The sequence below is a fragment of the Sus scrofa genome, chromosome 9 (assembly GCF_054392235.1).
Source record: "Sus scrofa isolate SSC_HxYL_T2T_F1_AM1 chromosome 9, Sscrofa_HxYL_maternal_Yorkshire_Landrace_v2.0, whole genome shotgun sequence".
In the NCBI taxonomy this organism is placed as follows: Eukaryota; Metazoa; Chordata; class Mammalia; order Artiodactyla; family Suidae; genus Sus; species Sus scrofa.
The window spans coordinates 122,879,890-122,901,094 of record NC_139391.1 but is presented as its reverse complement, the minus strand read 5'-3'; the positions used below and the strand labels follow the sequence as shown (position 1 = coordinate 122,901,094).

Below are 21,205 nucleotides of genomic sequence, written 5' to 3'. Positions count from 1 at the left end.
GCAGGAATCAGTAATGACACTCCTTGGCCATATTTGGTTCCTTCATCCAGTCTACTTTTGGGGGGAGGTTGGACACCAGAGATTGTCTCTCCTGCTCCTTTTTCCATGCCTATCGCTTTTTGTATTAATCATGGTGCCCACATGATGTCATTTTTAAAACAAAACCCTCTTCACCTGAAGCTAGCACATAGCTATTTTGAATAGCTTCCCCTCTTTTTAAGCTTTCATTATTAAATTATAGAGTCTAAAAACTTTGCCTTCTATTCCTTTTCTTCCTATCTTTCCTGACTTATTCATAGAATTCTCTGTGACATAAGGCAAATTTAAGCACAGGTTTTAGTGGAGATAGGAAAGGAATCTGTTTATAAAATGCCAAATAAATTTAATCTCCATTAAAATGGGCCTTTAAGTTTTTAAAGGCTTTTTATCGTATCACATGAAACTAAAAGGAGAGAGATAAATGGACAGAAGCTGGAACTTACCTGCTCCTCTGAAAACTGGTGCTGGGGATCTAGTGTCGTCAGTGTAGGTGTGGAAAAGGATTTCAGGTTTATTTTTTACTTTTTCATTTTGTTTCCTTGTCTTTCAGTCCTGAATCCACTTGGGGCCAGTTGAGAATGGAGAATGTCTTGGGGATGATCACACAGCAGCTGATGTAAAGGGAAGGAGGAAGCTAGAGAAATGTCAAGTTTTGAACATTTTGAGAGGAAAGAGAAACATTTTTGTGCCTACTGACTTTGCTGGGTTTTTTTCATTCTTCAAGGATGTATATAAATTTCAGCATATTTAAAATGATTTTTTCCAAGGTCTTGTATATGCTGATAGTGATTTTAAATTTCATAGTCACAGTGATGCATATAAATACTTGTTTCCTTTATCTTTTGAGATCATAGCATGAAGCAAAAGGCACTAGACTTGGAATTTAAAGCCCAAGATTTAACTAAGGGCAAGTAAATGTTTGAGTATGTTTATTCATTTATACATTGAGATATAGTGATATTCCATTATAGGACTGGAAGGTTTAGGTATATAATACATGTACAAGGACATTGTAAATTATAAAATCACCAAAAAGAATCAGGTAGTATTTGTCAGGATTTCTCATTTGGTAGCAAAATACGAATGTGGTCCTTTGGTCCTGTTAGGTAAGATGTAACCTCTCCTTATTTACTTAAATGACTCTAGATTGTGCCTGGCTCTGATTATCTTGATAATGTTGTTTTTTAGTATTTAACCTGTGAAAGGCTTGACTAGTTAGAACCAGTACTACTATGACACAGTTGACACACTTTGTAGAAGCATAATGGAATTAGTGTCAGTATCAAAATATATAAGGATTGAGCAATACTCTTATTATTGTACCATTTATTATTATTGTACCGTTTGATGTAAGTTTGAATGCTCCTTTTGAAGCAGGTAATGCATATAAAAGTCAGGAAGAGTACAAATAAAGCCTTGATTAAAAGTGTAACTTGAGAGTCAAACTGACTGTCATAATACCTTTGCCTGAGATGACATGCCTTATAAATACAAATTAGTAAAATTTAAAACATAATTTTCTGTATATCTATTCTGCAGTCTTGGTTTTTAAATGCAATTAATGACACACATAATCTTTCAGCTAGCTTAAGGTAGTGCAGTGTAATATCTGCCCTTAGTTTCGGGAGTTGGTAAAAATGTCTTCTTCACGAGGTTCAACTGAAGATCATTATCTTAATTAAATGATAGCAAGATGAAAAGTTCAAAATAATCATCACTAATAATGGTTTGAATAGTACCAGTGTGGTCACTTTGTGGTATGCATAAGTTCTGGGGTGTGATTACAAAATCAGATGCTGACAATAGCCATCTTACTTTGTTACATCAGTGTCCGTTATGCTTATTTGCTTTTATGTTCTTTCTTTTTTTAAATTTCTGATTCTTTTCTGAGTTCTTACACCTCCTTTCAAATAACTTTTTCTTCATAATACCTGGTTTCTAATGTTATCTAATCATGAATTTTCCCTTTTTTCCAATACTTTTGTCATTTTCTTTCTTTTTTTTGTATGTATATATTTGTTGATTTTACAAGTTAAGTGATACCATATATTTATCTTTCTCTGGATGATTTACTTTACTTAATATGATCATTTTTGGGCCTAAGTTGCTGCAAATGGTATTATTTCAGTATATTTATGGTTGAGTAATACTCTGTTGTGTATGTATACACCACATGTTTATCCATACATTTGGGGATGGACATTTAGGTTGCTTCCATGTCTTGGCTATTGTAAACAGTGCTGCTGTGAATATTGGGGTGCATGTATATCTTCAAATTAGAGGTTATTTTCCAGGTATATGCTCAGGAGAGGGATTGCTGGATCATATATGGCAACTCTAATTTTAGTTTAAGGAACCTCCATAATGTTTCCATAGTGGCTACACCAATTTACATTCTCACCAGCAGTGAAGGAGGGTTCCCTTTTCTCCACACCCTCCAGCATTTATTAATTTTAGACTGTTTAATAATGGCCATTCTGACTGGCGTGAGGTAATGTCTCATTGCAGTTTTGATTTGCATTTCTCTAATAAGTAGTCATGTTGAGCATCTTTTTGTGTGCCTGTTGGCCATCTGTATGTCTTCTTTGGATAAATGTCCATTTAGGTCTTCTGCTGATTTTTTGACTGGGTTGTTTGGTTTTTATTGATGTTGGGCTGCATGAGTTTATTAGTATATTTTGGAATTTAAGCCCTTTGTTGCCTTGTTTGCAAATATTTTCTCTGATTCCAGAGGTTGTCTTTTTTTTTTGTTTATGGTTTCCTTTGCTTGCAAAAAGCTTTTAAGTTTAATTAGATCCCATTTGTTTATTTTTGCTTTTATTTCTATTATTCTAGGAGATGGATCCAAAAAATTATTGCTGTGATTTATGTCAAAGAATGTTTTGCTTATATTTTCTTCTATGAGTTTTATAGTATCTGATTTTACTTTTTAGGTCTTTAATCTATTTTGAGTTTATTTTTTGTATATGGTGTTAAAGAATGTTCTAATTTTATTCTTTTACATGTAGCTGTCCAGTTCTCCCAGCACCACTTATTAAAGAGACTGTCTTTTATATTGTATGTTCTTGCCTCCTTTGTTGTAGATTAAATGACCGTAAGTGCATAGATTTATTTCAAGGCTTTCTATCCTATTCCATTGATCAATATGTCTGATTTTGTGCTGATACCATACTGTTTTGATGACTGTAGCTTTGTAATATAGCCTGAGGCCAGGCAACCTGATTCCTCTGGCTCCATTCTTCTTTCTCCAAGTTGTTTTCATTAATCAGGGCCTTTTGTGTTTCCATACAAATTAAAATTTTTTTTTGTTTTAGTTCTATGAAAAATGCTATTGGTAATTTGATAGGGATTTCATTGAAACTGTAGATTGCCTTGAGTGTATGATCATTTTACCAATGTCAATTCTTTCAGTCCAAGAACACAGTATATCTTTCCAGGTCTTTGTGTTGTCTTTGATTTCTTCCATTAGCTCCAGGTTTTGGAGTATACATCTTAAAGGTCTTTTGCCTCCATAGATAGGTCTATTTCTAGGTATTGTACTCTTTTTAATGACATGATTAATGGGATTGTTTCCTTAATTTCTCTTCCTTATTTTTCATTGATAGTGTATAGAAATGCACTTGATCTCTGTATTAATTTCATATCCAGCAGCTTTACCAAATTTATTGATTAATCCTAGTAGTTTTCTGGTAGTGTCTTTAGGATTTTCTGTGTCATCTGGAAACAATGACAATTTTAATTCTGTTCCAATTTGCATTCCTTTTATTTCTTTTTTTTTTCTTTTTTTGTCTGATTGCTGGCCAGGACTTCCAAAACTATGTTGAATAGAAGTGTCAAGAGTGGGCATGCTTTTCTGGGTCCTATCTTATAGGAAATGTTCTCATCTTTTCACCATCGAGTATGATGTTGACTGTGGGTTTCTCATGTATGTCCTTGTCTATGTTGAGTTATGTTCCCCCTGTGCCCACTTTCTGAAGGGTTTTTACCATAAATGAATGTTGAATTTTATCAAAATCTTTTTCTGCATCTATGGAGATGATCATAATGGGTTTTATTCAGTTTTTTAATGTGTTGTATCCCGTGGGTTGATTTGTAGATATTGAAAAATCCTTCCCTGGGATAAGTTCCCCTTGATCATGGTGTATGATCTTTTTAATTAATGACTGTTGGAGTTATTTGCTAGTATTTTGTTGAGAATTTTTTTGTCTATGTTTATCAGTGATATTTTCTATAATTTTCATTTTTTGTGTGATATCTTTGTCTGGTTTTGGTATCAGGGTGATTGTGGCTTAAAATGAATTCAGAAGTATTCATTTGCAATTTTTTGGATAGGTACCTTTCAGAAGGTTAAGTGTTAAGTCTTCTCAAAATATTAAGTCAAGCTATTTGTCCTTGACTTTTGTTTGTTGGGAGTTTTAAAATTACTGATTCAGTTTCAGTACTGGTAATTGGTCTGTTCATGTTTTCTATTTCTTTCTGATTCAGTCTTGGGATGTCTTACCTTTCTAAGAATTTTTCCATTTTTTCTAGGTTGTCCATTTGATTGGCATATGGTAACTTGTAGTCTTTTATGATCCTTTGTATTTCTGTGGTGTGAAATTTTTTCCTTTTTCATTTATGATTTTATTGACTTGGGCTTGCTTCATTTCTTTCTTGATGAGTCTAGCTAAAGTTTTACCAATTTTGTTTATCTTTTCAAAGAAACAGCTTTTAGTTTCATTTATCTTTTCTATTTTTTTTAAGTTTATATTTCATTTATTTTCCTCTGATCTTTACTATTCCTTTCCTTCTACTAACTTTGGGTTTTGTTTGTTCTTCTTTCTCTAGTTGCTTTAAGTGTAAGTTTATGTTGTTTATTTGAGATTTTTCTTGTTTTCTGAGGTAAGCTTGTATAAACTTACCTCTTAAAATTGCATTCGCTGCATGCCGTAGATTGTGGATTGTCATGATTTCATGTTCATTTATCCATATGTATTTTTGATTTCCCCTTTAATTTCTTCAGTGATCCATTGGTTGTTTACTAGCTTATTGTTTAGCTTCTGGGCGTTTTTGTGTTTTGTGTATTTTTTTTTCTTGTAATTGATTTCTAGCCTTTTAGCATTATGGTTGGAAAAGATGCTTGATATGATTTTAGTTTTCTTAAAATTTCTGAGGATTGTTTTGTGGCCCAGGTCTTGATCTGTCCTAAAGTGTGTTTCATGTACACTAGAAAAGTATGTGTGTTCTGTTGCTTTCTAGTAGGATGCTCTATAAATATCAATGAAGTCCATTTAGTCTAATGTGTCATTTAAAGCCTGTGTTTCTTTATTGGTTTTATGTCTGGATAATCTGTCTATTGATGTAAATGGGATGTTAAAAGTCCCACACTGTTACTGTGTTATTGTCAGTTTCTCCTTTTTATGTCTGATAATACTTGCCTTATATATTGAATTGCTCCTAGGTTGAGTCTCTCTCTCTCTCTCTATATATATATATATATTTATTTATTTACAATTGTTGTATCTTCTGGATAGATCCTTGATCATTCTGTAGTGTCCTTTGTCTCTTATTATTTTGCAACAGTCTTATTTTAAAGGCAGTTTTGTCTGATCTAAATATTGTTACTCCAGTTTCCTCCCTCCCTCCCTCCCTCTCTCTTTCACTGCACCCATGGCATATGGAACTTCCTAGGCCAAGGATCTAATCTGAGCCTCAGCTGCAACCTTTGCCACAGCTGCTGTAGTGCCAGATCCTTAGTCCACTGTGCCACAGCAAGAATTCCTCCAGGTTTCATTTTATTTACATTTGTGGGTGGGAAATACCTATTTCCATCCCCTCACTTTTGCTCTATATGTCTCTAAATCTGAAGTGAGTCTATTATAGGCAGCATGCATATGGGTCCTGTTTTGTATACATTCAGCAAGTCTGTGTCTTTTGGTTGGAATGTTTAGTTTGTTTACATTTAAGGTGATTATTGATATCTATGTTACTAATTCCATTTTGTCAGTTGTTTTAAGGTTTTTGTTTTTTGTTTTTTGTTTTTAATAGCCATACTTGCAGCATTTGGAACTTCCCAGGCTAGGGGTTGAATCGGAGCTGCAGCCACAGGCCTATACCGCACACAGCAACACTGGATCCGAGCCACACCTGTAACCTACATCACAGCTGTGGCAACACCAGACCCTTAACCCACTGAGTGAGGCCAGTGATCAAATCCACATCCTCATGGACACTATGTTGGGTTCTTAACCTGTTGAGCCACAGCAGTAACTCCTGATCTCTTAATTTCAAATGCAATTTAAATATCCTGCATTTTTACTCTCCTCTCTCTCTTACTGGTTTTGCTATCATATTTGTAATTTTCTTGTTTTTATTTGTGGGCTTTTTTCCACTTGGAGAAGTTACTTTAGCATATGTCATGAAGCCAGTTTGGTGGTGCTAAATTCTTTTTAGCTTTTGCTTTTTTGTAAAGTTTTTGATTTCACTGTCAAATCTGAATGAGAGCCTTGCTGGGTAGAGTATTCTTGGTTGTAGATTTTTCCCTTTTCTCACTTTACATATATCATGCCCTTCCTCTGGTCTCCAGAGCTTCTGCCGAAAAATCAGCTGATCATCTTACAGAGATTTGCTTGTATGTTGTTACTTTTCTCTTGTTGCTCTTTTAATATTTTCTCTGAGTCTTCAATTTTTGTCAATTTGATTATTGTGTCTCAGTGTTTTCCTCCTTGTGTTAATTCTAGGTGGGATTCTCTGTGCTTTCTGGACTCAGCTGACTGTTTCCTTTCCTATGTTAAGATTTTTTTCTTCAGATTTGCTTTTAGCAGTTTAAATGCAATATATGGGTCAGAGTGGTTTTTTTTGTTTGTTTTTTAAAGTTTTGTTTGAGGTTTTCAGAACTTCTTGGAGCTGTGCTGTGATATCCTTTGTTATTTTAACTTTTTTTTTCAGCCACTGTTCATGTATTTCTTCTGATTTGATATTGTCCTGTAGCCTGTAGATGCTCTGGTTTCTTTTTCTTTTTGTGTTTTAATTTGGATAATATCTGTAGACATCTTCCTAGTTCAGTGCTTTTTTTTTAAACTTGTATTTCATGTATTAATGAGCCAGTGGAAATAATCCTTTGTTTCTTGATGTCGTGATCTTGTGGAGTTTTACCTTGGGCATATATGACTAGCATTCAATAATGAACTTGATGAGAATGCTACACAGATTTTTAGGATTTTCTTTTTTGTCTTTTTAGGGCCGTACCTGCAGCATATGGAGCTTCCCAGGCTGGTCGAATCATAGCTACAGCTGCCGGCCTATGCCACAACCACAGCAATGCAGGATTGGAGCTGTCTGTGAGCTACACCACAGCTCACGACAGTGCCAGATCCTTAACCCACTGAGCTAGGCCAGGGATTGAATCTGCAGCTTCATGGCTACTAGGCAGATTCGTTTCTGCTGTGCCACAGTGAGAACTCCTAGGATTTTCTTCTTGTAGTTCCTCCTTCTCTGGTGTTCTGTCCTGTAAATTCTTTCCCCTTTATCTTTCCTGAAAATCAGTGAGACTCTGGTGTTATGCCTGTGAAACTTCTTGTGAAGGCAGAAAGCTGGGTGTTTAGATAGTGTTCATTTCATTTGTTCCCCTTCCCTCAAAGATCTCAGTACTGTGTAGCTTAGTGTCCAGTATCTAAAAGCAGTTGTTTTGTTTATTCTCTCCCCACGCCATTTTCTAAGTGTATATAGTAAAAGGGCCTACTTTTTAACTGCAAATGCAGAGTGGGCTTAATCATGTTTCACATTGTCCATTGGCCCATCAAGGCTCCTTTTTTGCTTTGCCTTACTTTGTCATATTTCTCTGATGCTTTTTTCTTCCATTTACAGTTTGACATATTTGAAAATTGGGTTATGTGTTATAGGTGATGAAATTAAGAAAAATTCTTGTTGGCTGACTGGCAGTTGGATGTAGCTGTCATTTCATATAGATGTGTGGACATAAAAAAAATGCACGCCTCAAAACTTGAGTTTTGATTTTAATAGATGAGAAGAAAGTCTCTGAGATGGTTGTAAATTACTCTTTTATTCTCTATGAACTAAGTGTTTGAATGTGAGAGTTAGAGGTGCAAGCAGTTTTGGGATGTTGTGAATTAGACATGTTTAGCAACATTCCTGAAGCTGAAGTCAGATGTAGGTTATGGCTGACTGACTGTAAACTTGACTTATGGTACTAGAAGTAATAGCTTTTAATTCTATTATGGATTCTACTAACAAATGATACTTCACTAAAGTAATGGACAGTATTGTGTGAAGAAATCTGGATATCAGTGATTTGATCCAAAAATGACTCAGAAAAGTTAGACCCTGAAGAATCAAAATTTGGAAAACATAATTATGTGTAAGTGTGTGTTTTCTCTACAAGAGTGATATATGATTAAATGTGTTTATGTTTAAAAGAGCTTTTCAGAAAAGGATAAAATAAAATTAACTGGTAAGGAAGTATTATGATAGTTTAATTAACAGAGATGTTTCTTTTTTAGTAGCATATAATGGTACATATTACTGTTGATTTAATTTTTAGATTCTATTGAATAAGCTATTGTTTTCCTCCTCCTACTTCATTGCTTATTCACCTGACCTCTTGTCTTGGTTTTCTTTGCTATTGCATTTTTTTGTTTTGTTTTGTTTTTTTCTTTTTAATGGCCACACCTGCAACATATGGAAGTTCCTGAGCCAGGGATTGAATCTGAGCCCCAGCTGTGACCTATGACCTATGCCTCAACTGCGCCAATGCCAGATCCTTTAACCCACTGTGCCAGGCTGGGGATCAAACTCATGCCTCTTCAGTGACCTGAACCATTGCAGTTGGATTCACTCACTGCACCACAGCAGGAACTCCTCTTGTGATTGATAAGTGTTTTTGAGTATATACTGTGAAATGTGTTTTGCACATTTTAATCTTAAATAAATTGTATTGTGTCACAGATCTCATTTTCATTTCTATTTTCACTTGACAAAATATTCAGTCATGGTGATTCATGTACCTTTGGTTCATTCCTTTTGACTGTTGCATGATGTTTTATAGTTTATTTCCAGGCACATCTTACTTCATCATTATAGTAATTATGAGTATTAAGGCTGCCTCTAATTCCCTACTCTTGTATCAGCTATCCAGTTTATTCTAAGTATCCTCATGGGTATTCCCTGTTGACAGATATGTTTCTCTCTTAGATGTATACACACACACACACACACAGACTCTTGTTTATACTTAACATATATATGCATGTACTACATATACCTATATGTGTATATGTTTATAGCTGTACCTGTTTACAAATAATCTCAAGAGTGGGATTGCCAGGTCATAAGTATATGAATATTCAATGTCAGTTGCCTGCTAGAATATCTTTCATGAAGATCTTTCTTTCTCCATATCCTCCCCTGCATAATTGGTGTTCTAATTTTCTAATAATTTAGTGGGGATAAAGTATTATTTTAACTAGTGAGTTGGAACATCTTTCCATATATTTGAAAGGCAGTGTTTTTTCCCCTTTCTGTGAATTAGGAATTGACATTCTTTCCCATTTTTTTTTTTTTTTTCTGTTGGATTTTCTGTCTTGTATGTTGATTTACAAGAATTGCTGTTGTTATAGTGGTGCAAGAGACATGAATAGTTCCAGCAGAGGATTTAATCCATTTGTGATTTCTTTCCCTCTCTTTGATGATGTACTGTGTCAGTTATGCATAAAAAGTTTTGAGGAGTCCATGAACATTTTTAGGGTGACCTGTATAAATTTTGGGGTGGTGGTATAAAATTTCATGTATCTGTATAATGTTTGGTCTGGCTGCCAGTTATATGCTTGCTGTATGTGTACTTATGCTTAGGTCTTCTAGCTCATTGTCCCTAAATGCTATTCACAGGCAGAGTAGAAGGGTTCTAAATCATTTGTTTACAGTTTTCCCCAGATCCTACTCTGGGTATGTTCTTACCCTTCATAACTGGAAAGAGTTGGTTGTGTTTTATTAGGTTCTATATTTCTTGAATACTTCATCCCTTTTTGGGGGGAAGGGGCATGGTCAGTCAGTCCTTTTCTTCTTTTGTTCTATTGTATCTGTTTCTTTTTTAAAGTATTTTTTCCAGAAGTTCCTGTTGTGGCTCAGCGGTAATGAACTCGATTAGTATCTATGAGAACGTGGGTTCAATCCCTGGCCCTGCTCAGTGGGTTAAGGATCTGGCGTTGCTGTGAGCTGTAGTGTAGGTCACAGATTCAGCTCGGATCTGGCACTGCAGTGCCTGTGGCCACTGCAGCTGCAGCTCATATTCAACCCCTAGCCTAGGAACTTCCATATGCCACAGGTGTGGCCCTGAAAAGACCATTCCTTCTTTTCCCCAAATATGATTTCTATTGAACATGTATCATAAAGTCAAAAAATCTTAATTTAAATGAGTCAGGGACCATCTGTACAAGCTCTTTGCTAATTTTTAAAGTTGGATTGTTTATTTGTTTTTTTGCTGTTGAGTTGTAAGAGTTCTTTTATATATTCTGAGTAGAGGTCCCCTCTTTGATATGTGATTTGCAAATATTCTGACAGTGTCCTTTGATGTACAAAAGTTTTAGCTTTTGATGAAGTCCAATTTATCTATTTTTTCTTCTGTTTCTCATGCTTTTGGTGTCTTATCTAAGAAGCCATTGCCCAGCCCAATGTCATCAAGATTTATTATACCTGTTCCTAATAGAAATTTTTTGAGATTTTCAGCTTGAGCATGTGGATTCTTTTCTTCCCATATTTCTATCATTGATACAGAGTTTTTCATATTCTTTATTTGTGTATTCTGCCATTTGTTGAATATTGTACACTACGATTTGTACTGGGTACCTAATGGATTTTTGTTAATCAGTACAGTGATTCTGTGATGTAAATAACATCCCACTTATACAAATGAGGAAACAGAGATTATTCTTTTTTATGCTTTTTTAAGGGCCTCACCCCTGGCATATGGAGGGTCCCAGGCTAGGGGTCCAATCAGAGGTACAGCTGCTGGCCTACACCACAGCCACAGCAACATCAGATCCAAGCCGTGTCTGCGACTTACACCACAGCTCATGGCAACGCCAGATCCTTAACCCACTGATCGAGGCCAGGAATCGAACCTGCAACCTCATGGATGCTAGGCAGATTTGTTTCCGCTGCACCACACAGGAACTCTGAAACAGAGAGATTAAGCTACTTGTCCAAAGTCAAAAGTTGTAGGTGACATAGCTAGGATTAATTTTAGTTGAATCCCCTTTTTGTTGCACCTTTACTGTGGTGCAAAGAATGGAGACTTTCTTCTCTTTCACATGTTACTCAGAAGCCATTCCTTAAAAGCTTCTTGTTGAAACTGATCTGATAGTAATTTTTAGATGCTGTATACAACTTTTAATATTAGTGGAGCATATTATAGGACAACTCATATTATGTCCTGTTTTTTTTTTTCCCCCTTCCGGCCACACCTGTAGCATATGGAAGTTCCTGAGCTAGGAGTCGAATCAAAGCTGTAGCTGCTACCCTTTGCCACAGAACAGCAATGCTGAATCTGAGCTGCATCTGCCACCTACGCCACAGGTTGTGACACTGCTGGATTCTTACCCCACTGTATAGGGCAAGGGATGGAACCTGCATCCTCGCAGAGATTATGCCGTGTCAAGTTCTTAACCTGCTGAGCCACAACAGGCATTCCATATGTCCTGTTTTTGCGTTTGTTGTTGTTATGGTGGTGGTTTTTTTTTTTTTTTTTTTAAATAAACTAATGGGTGATAGAGCTTTGTGTGGAATAAGCCTGTTATCAGTTCTTTTAGCTTCTAATTTTACAGTGGCTTTCCTTTAGTTCCTTTCAACATATATGGTAGAATGATCTGGTTGATCACACTGTTAGATTGTTATCACTCATCTGTTCCACATCTTCCGATGAATTCTTGTTTTATTAACTATTAAAACCCAAATCCTTAACTTGAGCTAAAGTAGTTCTTTGTTGGAGTTCCCTGGTGGCCTAGTAGTTAAAGACTTAGTGTTGTTACTGCTATGTCTTGAGTTCAGTCCCTGTCCCAGGAACTTCTGCTCGAAGCAGGCATGGCCAAAAAAAAAGAAAAAAGAGGTTTTTTTTTGTTTTATTTTTTTTGCTTTTTAGGGCTATACTTGTGGCATGTGGAGGTTCCCAGGCTAGGGGTTAAATTGGAACTGCAGCTGCTGGCCTACACCACAGCCACAGCAACGCCAGATACGAGCTGCATCTGCAACGTACACCACAGTTCATGGCAACACCAGATCCTTAATCCACTGAATGAGGCCAGGGTTCGAACCTTCAACCTCATGGTTCCTAGGCAGGTTCTTTCCACTGCGCCATGGTGGGAACTCTCATCTCGTTAGTCTTTAAACATGACGCCTTAGGACATTTACAGTTGCTCTTGCCACTAAGTTGTAATTCTTCCAGATTTTTAGTGTAGATCATTTTCCTCCTTTTTTTAATTTTCTTTTTTTATTATAGTTAATTTATAGTGTTCTGTCAAATTTTGCTTACCATTAAAATGACCCAATCATATATATACACACACACACATTCTTTTTCTCACATTATCCTCCATCCCTGCTATCTTAAAAGAGTTATTCTGCTGTCAACTTCTCACTGAAGCTTCTCTGACTATCCTATGTAACCCAAACTTTGCCTGTAAACCCTGAGAGATTTTTGTTTGTTTTAGTCACTTCTCTATCCTTGGTATCTAGAACAATGTGTGGTATATACTCAATACCTAATATGTAATTTGTTAAATATATGATTTTTAAAAATTTTTAGAATTTTTTGAGAGACTATTGATAAATATTCACAATTAATTCATTTTGATTGCTAGGGCCAGTCCAAAAATAGCCATTGTTGGCACTGTTGGTAGTCTAGATATGAGAGATCACTGTTAAAATATTTTGCATCCTTCCTCTAAGCATCATTTAATTCAGCATAAATCAGAGATGTGATAATATTGTAACTCAAACCTGTATTTACTTTGGAAACGGAAAGATCTCTTCCCCTGAATCTTAAAAATGCTTTATTAGTTTTCTAAAAGGTTGGTGTGTTAATATCTAGACCTCCTGTGATAGAAAAATTTAGATGTTTACTCTTACTCACATAACAGTTGAGTTTTAGAAATTAATCAGTATTGGGACTACAGATTTTCATTCAAGGGAACAGTGTTTTTTTAATCAAAGTAATATATGGAGTTAATTAAGGCAGTGTGGTATTGGCAAAAGAATAGACAGTTCAGTATTAATGAATAGAGGGTCCAGATATAGACCCAGGTAAAGATAGTCAACTGATCTTTGACAGGAAGCAGAAGCAAAACAGTATAGAAGAAAGGTCCTGGAAAAACTGTTCATCCACATGCAAACAAAATGAATCTAGACCATATCCCCATTCACCAAAATTAAATGTATCACAGAATTACATGTAAGATGAGAAATTATTAGATTCCTAGAAGATAACATAGGGGAAGTCTAGTTAACCTTGAGTTTGTTGATGACTTTTTAGACACAACACCAAAGACATGATCTGTGAAAGAAAGGATCAATAAACAGAACTTCTTTAAAATTAAAATATTCTGCTCAGGGGAGAATGTCAAGAGAATGGAAAGACAAAATTGTGAACAAATATTTGGAAAAGACATAAAGGATTTTTATCTGGAATATACAAAGAACTCACCTGCCGTATAGCACAGGGAAATCCACTCAGCATTCTGTGATAACCTTTATGGGAGTGGATATGTCTATATGTGTAACTGAATAACTTTGCTGTATAGCAGAAATTAAGACAACATTGGTAATCAACTATACTTCAAAAAAATTAAAAAAGCAGATTTAATAATAAACCACCTAAAAGATTTGTGAGGAATTAATAGGAAAAAGTAGAATATCCAAAGAACTCTTAAAACTTAACAATAAGAAAACAACCTGATTTTAAAATGGACCAAAGACTTTGGCAGACACCTCACAGAGACGGTAAGTAAGCATATGAGAAATGCTCCATATCATCTTAGATCATTGGGAAAGTGCAAGTCAAAACAACGAGACATCACTAAACGTGTATCAGAATGGCGAAATCTTTTTTTTTTTTTTTTTTGCTTTTTCTTTGGGCCGCTCCTGCGGCATATGGAGGTTCCCAGGCTAGGGGTCAAATCGGAGCTGTAGCCACCATCCTACGCCAGAGCCACAGCAACGCTGGATCCGAGCTGCGTCTGCGACCTACACCACAGCTCACGGCAATGCCGGATCGTTAACCCACTGAGCAAGGGCAGGGACCGAACCTGCAACCTCATGGTTCCTAGTCGGATTCGTTAACCACTGCGCCACCACGGGAACTCCAGAATGGCCACATCTTGAGCACCAACAACACCAGATGTTGAAGAGGATGCAGTGCAACAGGAAAACTTGTTCTTTGCTAATGGAAATAAAATATGGTACAGCCACTTCAAGACATATTTTGGTTGGTTTCTTACAAAACTAATCCACTGTTAGTTTATGATTCAACAGTTGTATTCTTTAATACTTGCCTAAAGGAGTTGAAAACTTATTACCACACAGAAACCTGCACAAGAATGCTTATAGCAGCTGCATCCTTAATTGCCAAATCTTGGAAACAGCCAACACATTCTTCAGTAGGTGAATGGATAAATAAACTGCCATATATCCAGACACTGAAATACTACTCAGCAATGAAAAGAAATTAGCTATCAAGCCATGAAAAAACATGGAAGCACCTTATATGCCTTTTAGTAAGTGGGAGAAGCCAACCTGAAAAGGCTACATTCTATATAATCCCAACTATATGACATTCTAGAAAAGACACAACCATGGAGATAATAAAAAGATCAGTGGATGTGGGTAAGGGGAGAAAAATGAATAGACAAAGCACAGAGGATTTTTAATTTTATTTTTTTTGCTGCTGTACAGCATGGGGATCAAGTTACTTTTACATGTATACATTTTCCCCCCACTCTTTTTTCTGTTGCAGTATGAGTATCTAGACATAGTTCTCAGTGCTACTCAGCAGGATCTCCTTGTAAATCTATTCTAAGTTGTGTCTGATAACCCCAAGCTCCTGATCCCTCCTACTCTGTCCCTCTCCCGTCGGGCAGCCACAAGTCTATTCTCCAAGTCCATGATTTTCTTTTCTGTGGAGATGTTCATTTGTGCTGGATATTAGATTCCAGTTATAAGTGATATCATATGGTATTTGTCTTTGTCTTTCTGACTCATTTCACTTAGTATGAGAGTCTCTAGTTCCATCCATGTTGCTGCAAATGGCATTATGTCACTCTTTTTTATGACCGAGTAGTATTCCATTGTGTATATATACACCACATCTTCCTAATCCAATCATCTGTTGATGGACATTTAGGTTGTTTCCATGTCCTGGCTATTGTGAATAGTGCTGCAATGAACATGTGGGTGCATGTGTCACAGAGGATTTTTAGAGCAGTGAAAATAATCTGTATGATATTATGATGATGGTTATATGTCATTATATTTTTGCCTAAACCCATAGAATGCACAGCATGAATAATGAACCATAAGGTAAACTTTGGAGTTTGGATGGGGTTGTGATGTGCCATTGCAGGTTCATTCTTGGTTAAAAAAAAAAGTAACATTTCTAGTGAGTGATGGTAATAGGGGAGGCTGTGCGTGTGTGGGGGCAGGAGAAGTCTCTGTACCTTCCTTTCAGTTTTATTGCAGACTTGAAAAACTGCTCTAAAGTCTTTATAAAGAGAGGGAAGTAAATATTGCCTTTACTCTGGGTTGTGGGCCTTAAAGTATCTGCCTGAGCAGCTAGCAACCAGCTTGATCTGTGTGAAATAAAATTTGTTTATTCTGGATATGCTCTTCACCACTCTTCAGTCACAAACTGGGGTCACAGAGCAGTCTGTACAACTCATCCACATGCCCTCAGAAGGAACCCTACCTTAGCTTCCTTAACTCCATCATGCAGGGGCAAGATGGACATTATTGCAAAAGACAAATTACTGAATCCCTTCACTTAGGGGAGATTTCTCTTTTTTTCTTTCTTTTTTTTTTTTTTGTCTTTTTCTAGGGCTGCTCCCTCGGCATATGGAGGTTCCCGAGCTAGGGGTCAAATTGGAGTTATAGCCACCGGCCTACACCAGAGCCACAGCAACACGGGATCCAAGCTGCGTCTGCAACCTATACTACAGCTCACGGCAACGCCGGATCCTTAACCCACTGAGCAAGGCCAGGGATCGAACCCGCAACCTCATGGTTCCTAGTCAGATTCGTTAACCACTGCGCCACGATGGGAACTCCCAGGAGATTTCTTGTTCTTGAAGGAGTGTATCAATTTTCATTTACACTTTGTCATATATCATCAGTAAGGATTGGATTTGTATGCCAGTAACAGAAAACTCTGACGTAAGCAAGTGGGGATTTACATTTCTCACATAATGTGAAGTCCAGAGATAAGCAACCCATCCCTGAGGCAGTAACTTAAGGATGTCATCAAGGAACTGGTATCCTATCTTCTTAGCTTATGGTTTTTGTCCTCATGATCACAAGATGGGCTGTTGTATCTCTGGAGACTTCCTCAGAGTTTTTGCTAGGAAGAAAGGGGAAGGAGAAGTGGAAATTGCCATTTACAAGACTTTACATTTTTCTGGTAGACTGTGCCCTCTTGGAGACTGATAACCACCTTTCCTTGGCCAGAACATGTGTCATAGTTGGAATGACTTGATATTTAACTCACAGTATCTGGAAGTAGTTTAGAATTGTGATAGTGAACATGGACCTGAGTTTGAAAATTGGCATTGTTACTTCCAAGCTGTGTGACTTGAACATCTCTGTGTCTCTGTTTCCTCATCTGTAAAATGGGTATAGTAGTAGGTACCTGTGCTGTTGAAAGGATTAAGAGAGCTAATAGAGGTCATTGTTTTAGTGGATATGCATAGTTCGTGTTAAGTATTAGCTATCATTATTATCTCACTATCTAGAAGAGTTACTGAAGTTGGAATTCTAAATTTATCACTCAGGGAATTAGTTTTCTTTAAAATAGGAAATAAAAAGAGAACATTTAGATAGGTGCTTTTCAGTAGAAGGATGGTTGAAAAAGATGGTAGAACTTAAGCAGTCTCATGATTGCATTACACTATTAGATACTATGGGCAAGTTAAAGTATTGGGGCCAGCTAAATTATTCATTTAATTCATCTTAGAACTTGATGGCCCTCAGGGCCATCTTAGACAAATTGTTGTTTTACCAGCAATTCTCAGAAGTTCATTCAGCTCAGTAGAAAAATTTCATCTCTCCTCAATAGAAAGTTTGAAGGCTTAGCTAGGTATTGAGATATGATTTTGTTGGTATCGTTGGCTTTTTCGATTCATAATCACTCTACTTAAAAAGTATTAATTATTTTCCTATTTTATTTTTAGCCCTATCTGCTTTGATATGATTGAGGAAGCATACATGACAAAATGTGGCCACAGCTTTTGGTAAGATGATTTTATTTTAGTGAAATTGTATTTTCACAGTTTTTAACTTGTATGTAAATGTAGCCAGTGAGAAGTTGTGTTTTTAAAGCTAGTTCTGGTAATTTTGAGTCATATTTCCTTGACTGATATATCTGTACAGGTTCAACAGCTCAAGGCAAACATGGTTGGTGGCATAATTTCTGTGAAATACTTAGATTTACCATCGGCCTTACAGGTGAATTTTAAAACTTTTGGGTTTATTAATTATTTAAATTGTTCCTACTGTTTTAGGAAATTGAGGGTGCTGGGTAGTCAGGATGAAGCATGAAGCACCTTTAACTTTTTATGGGGGATGGGGTGAGGTCCATTAAAGCAGGCTAGGAGGTCATTGGAAAAGGGTGTTAGAAGATTAAAAAGCTCTGTGTTCTTTAACACTTGGCTCACTGCCGTCTTTAGATTGTATGCCATGTTAATCTGTATATCTTAAAAGATTTTTAGTTGTGATAAAATACACATCACTTAAAATTTATTATCTTAACCATTTTAATTTTTTTTTTTAACCATTTTAAAGTGAAATAATGTTGAGTATTGGTCACATTGTTGTGCAGTCAATCTCCAGAACTTTTTCATCTTGCAAAACTGAAACTACCCATTAAACGACAAGTCCCCATTTCTTTCTTTCCTTAACTTTTGTCAGTCATTCTCCTTTTTTTGTGAATTTGTCTATTCTGGACCTCATGTAAGTGGAATCAAACCGTAGTTGTTTTTTGTGACTGGTTTATTTCACTTAATATAGTGCGCTCAAGTTTCATCTATGTTGTAGCATGTGTCAAAATTTCCTTCCTTTCTAAGGCTAAATACTGTTTCATTGCTTGTATACTTGGGCCTCAGTATCTGTGGGTTCAAAAAACCACAGAAAGTTTTGAAAAAAAAATTCCAGAATGTTCCCAACAGCACTACTTGAATTCGCAGTTCACTGAAACTGTTTACATAGTGACATCATATTAGGTATTATAAATGATCTAGGGATTCTTTAAAGTGTACAGGAAGATGTGTAGTACTGCGTAAGAGACTTGAGCATCCTTGCATGTTGGTATCCATGGGGGTCCTGGAACCAATCTCCTGTAGATACTGATGTTTGACTGTATATATTCTATTTTATTTGTGCATTCATCTGTGTGTGGACACTTGTGTTGCTTTCTCCTATTAACTATTGTTAATAATGCTGTTTTGAATTGGTGAATAAATATCTCCTTGAAATCCTGCTTTCAGTTCTTTCAGATATATACCTGGAAGCAGAATTGCGGGATCATGTGGTAATTTTATGTTTAATTTTCTACAGACCCCCCCATGCTGTTTTTCATACCTTTAATACCAGTTTACATTACCACCAACAGTGTTAAAGGGTCCCAGTTTTTTACATCTTCTCCAACACTTGTTATTTTCTGTGTTTTTTTTTTTTTTTTTTGCGTAGTGCTATCCTAATGGGCATGTTATCTGTGTATGTTTAATTCCTTTAGTTTTTTTTGTTTATCTATTTGATCGGGCGTATTATATTTTACTTACAATCAGTCATCTCCCAAAATTATTTATACTGTTGGTTTAATATTTCTATTATATTCTAATAGTTCTTATATTCTAATTTGTGTTGAAGTTACACCCATAATTTTATACTGAGGTTGACTATCATATTTGGTGGGTTGATAACCATTAGTCAAGAAGAGTATTGTCACCAGTCTATAAGTCCTTTAGTTTAATCTGGGGTGTGTTGCTTCATTGATAGGTATATCCAATCTTCAAGTCGTTTAAAAAGAAATTTAGGGAGTTCCCGTCGTGGCACAGTGGTTAACAAATCCGACTATGAACCATGAGGGTTTGATCCCTGGCCTTGCTCAGTGGGTTGACATCCGGTGTTGCCGTGAGCTGTGGTGTAGGTTGCAGACGCGGCTCGGATCCCACGTTGCTGTGGCTCTGGCGTAGGCCAGTGGCTACAGCTCCGATTAGACCCCTAGCCTGGGAACTCCATATGCCGCGAAGAGTGTCCCAATAAATGGCAAAAAAAAAAAAAAAAAAAAGGACCTAAAAAGAAATTTAGAATAAAAATAGCTTTCTTGGCTTGCACTATTTGTAAGTTATTCAAATAATAAGAGCAACATATACTCTAGTCTATAGAAACTTTTATTGTATAGAAAGATATAATATGGAATGTAAGTGCTTTCTTCCCTAGCCTTTCTATTCTGTCTTAAAAATTATCACCAGTAAGACGTGATTGTGTATTCTTTCAAACTGTTTTTCTTGGTTTTTAAAAATAAGGCTATCTTGACTTCTTAAATAATTTTCATTTCCTGGTATATCATGGCATTAACATTATTATCACTTGTGAATCCCTTTCGGCTTCACATAGCTACTGAAATTCTGGTCATGTGGGTCTTGCTTTTAGGCTGATACATGTATGTTTGTCATCTTTTTAGGCTGATTGTTTAGCAGTACTCTTCTCTCTTGTCCATTAATTGATACGGTACCTTGGCATTCCATAGGAAATCGTATACTTTTCTTTGAGACTTTGAATTTTGACTTTTCTGGAAAACTGGGTGATTTAGAGTAGGCTTTCCCAACCTTGGTAGTATTAATGTATTAGACCAGATAATTCTTTGCTGTGGGCCCATTGTCCTTGCTGTTGTAGACTGTTCAGCACTATCCCTGGTTTCTGTAGCAACCCAGTAGCAACCCTTTTACTCCCAATTGTGACAACCAAAAATGTCTCCAGCCATTGCTAGATATCCTTTAGGGGACAAAGTTGCCATCAATTGAGAACTACTGATTTAAAGCTAGGAGAGCAAGTTCTTGAAGTTGGTAGACCAGGAATTTAGTCCTGGGTCTAAAACTTACCTTATCGTTGTCACTCAACCTGTCTTTTTGGCTGTTGCTGCTGTCTAGCCCCCATCCCACATTGTCTTCCTACTCTTCCCTCCTCTTCTGTCACAGATATGAAGGTGCTGAAGTGTGAAACAGATTGTAAGGTGAGGTTTCCTAATTTCCCTCTAACTTATATATTCACTGTGGCATTTTAAAAAAGGTGAAGTGTCTTGCTTCACTATGTTGTGAAGTATAATAAATTGATTGACATTATAACTAGACAGGCCTGGCCTTTTCAATAAATCCTGTAATCTTCATGGTGAGTCTTTAGGCCCTTGTTGGAAAGCCTCATCAGTTTCTTAAATACTTTTTTCCCCCTTTAAATGGAAATAAAATATTGATCTTTGTTACAATTCAGATTACTTTGTTATACCCTGATGTGACTGTGTGTTTAAATATCTACTAGAGATTAGGTTTTGGTAGCGTAGAGATGATAACATTGGAAGGAGCTGGTATACCTGGAGGCTGGCAGTCCCATCCTATTGCCTGGCTTGGTCAGCTGTGAAACATTTTGTACTTCTCTTTAAAGCAAAGCTGCTAATTATTTACCCTACCTAACATTTGAGGCCTATGGAACTTCAGTCATTAACAGTAGGCTGTTACATCAACTCTTTGTTAACTTGAGCCCTGGCTGGTAACCTGGAGCCAAGCAGTATACTATTTCAAGGCTCCATCCAGATTATTAACACTAAATCAAATTGGGCCAGATCAACTGTTTGTCCCTTGTCCTAGTTATAAATGGTAGGTCTTTCCTAGTAAAAAGTTGGAGACCGTGTAGTAGGAACTTC

General features: G+C 36.4%; 1 protein-coding gene across 13 annotated transcripts in view; it reads left to right on the top strand.

Moving 5' to 3' along the window:
- The window catches only part of COP1 (COP1 E3 ubiquitin ligase), a 200,745-nt gene that overhangs the window by 13,648 nt on the left and 165,892 nt on the right, over positions 1–21,205 (top strand). For 9 of the 13 annotated variants that reach the window (XR_014816273.1, XM_084977700.1, XM_021063675.2 and 6 more), the window contains exon 2: positions 17,463–17,522. The exons of the other annotated variants lie outside the window; for them this stretch is intronic. Coding sequence is in view for 6 of the 9 variants with exons in the window: in XM_084977700.1 (XP_084833826.1) it covers positions 17,463–17,522 (60 nt within the window). In the remaining 3 variants the exon portion in view is untranslated. The remainder of the gene's footprint in view (positions 1–17,462; positions 17,523–21,205) is intronic. 13 annotated transcript variants of the gene reach the window in all.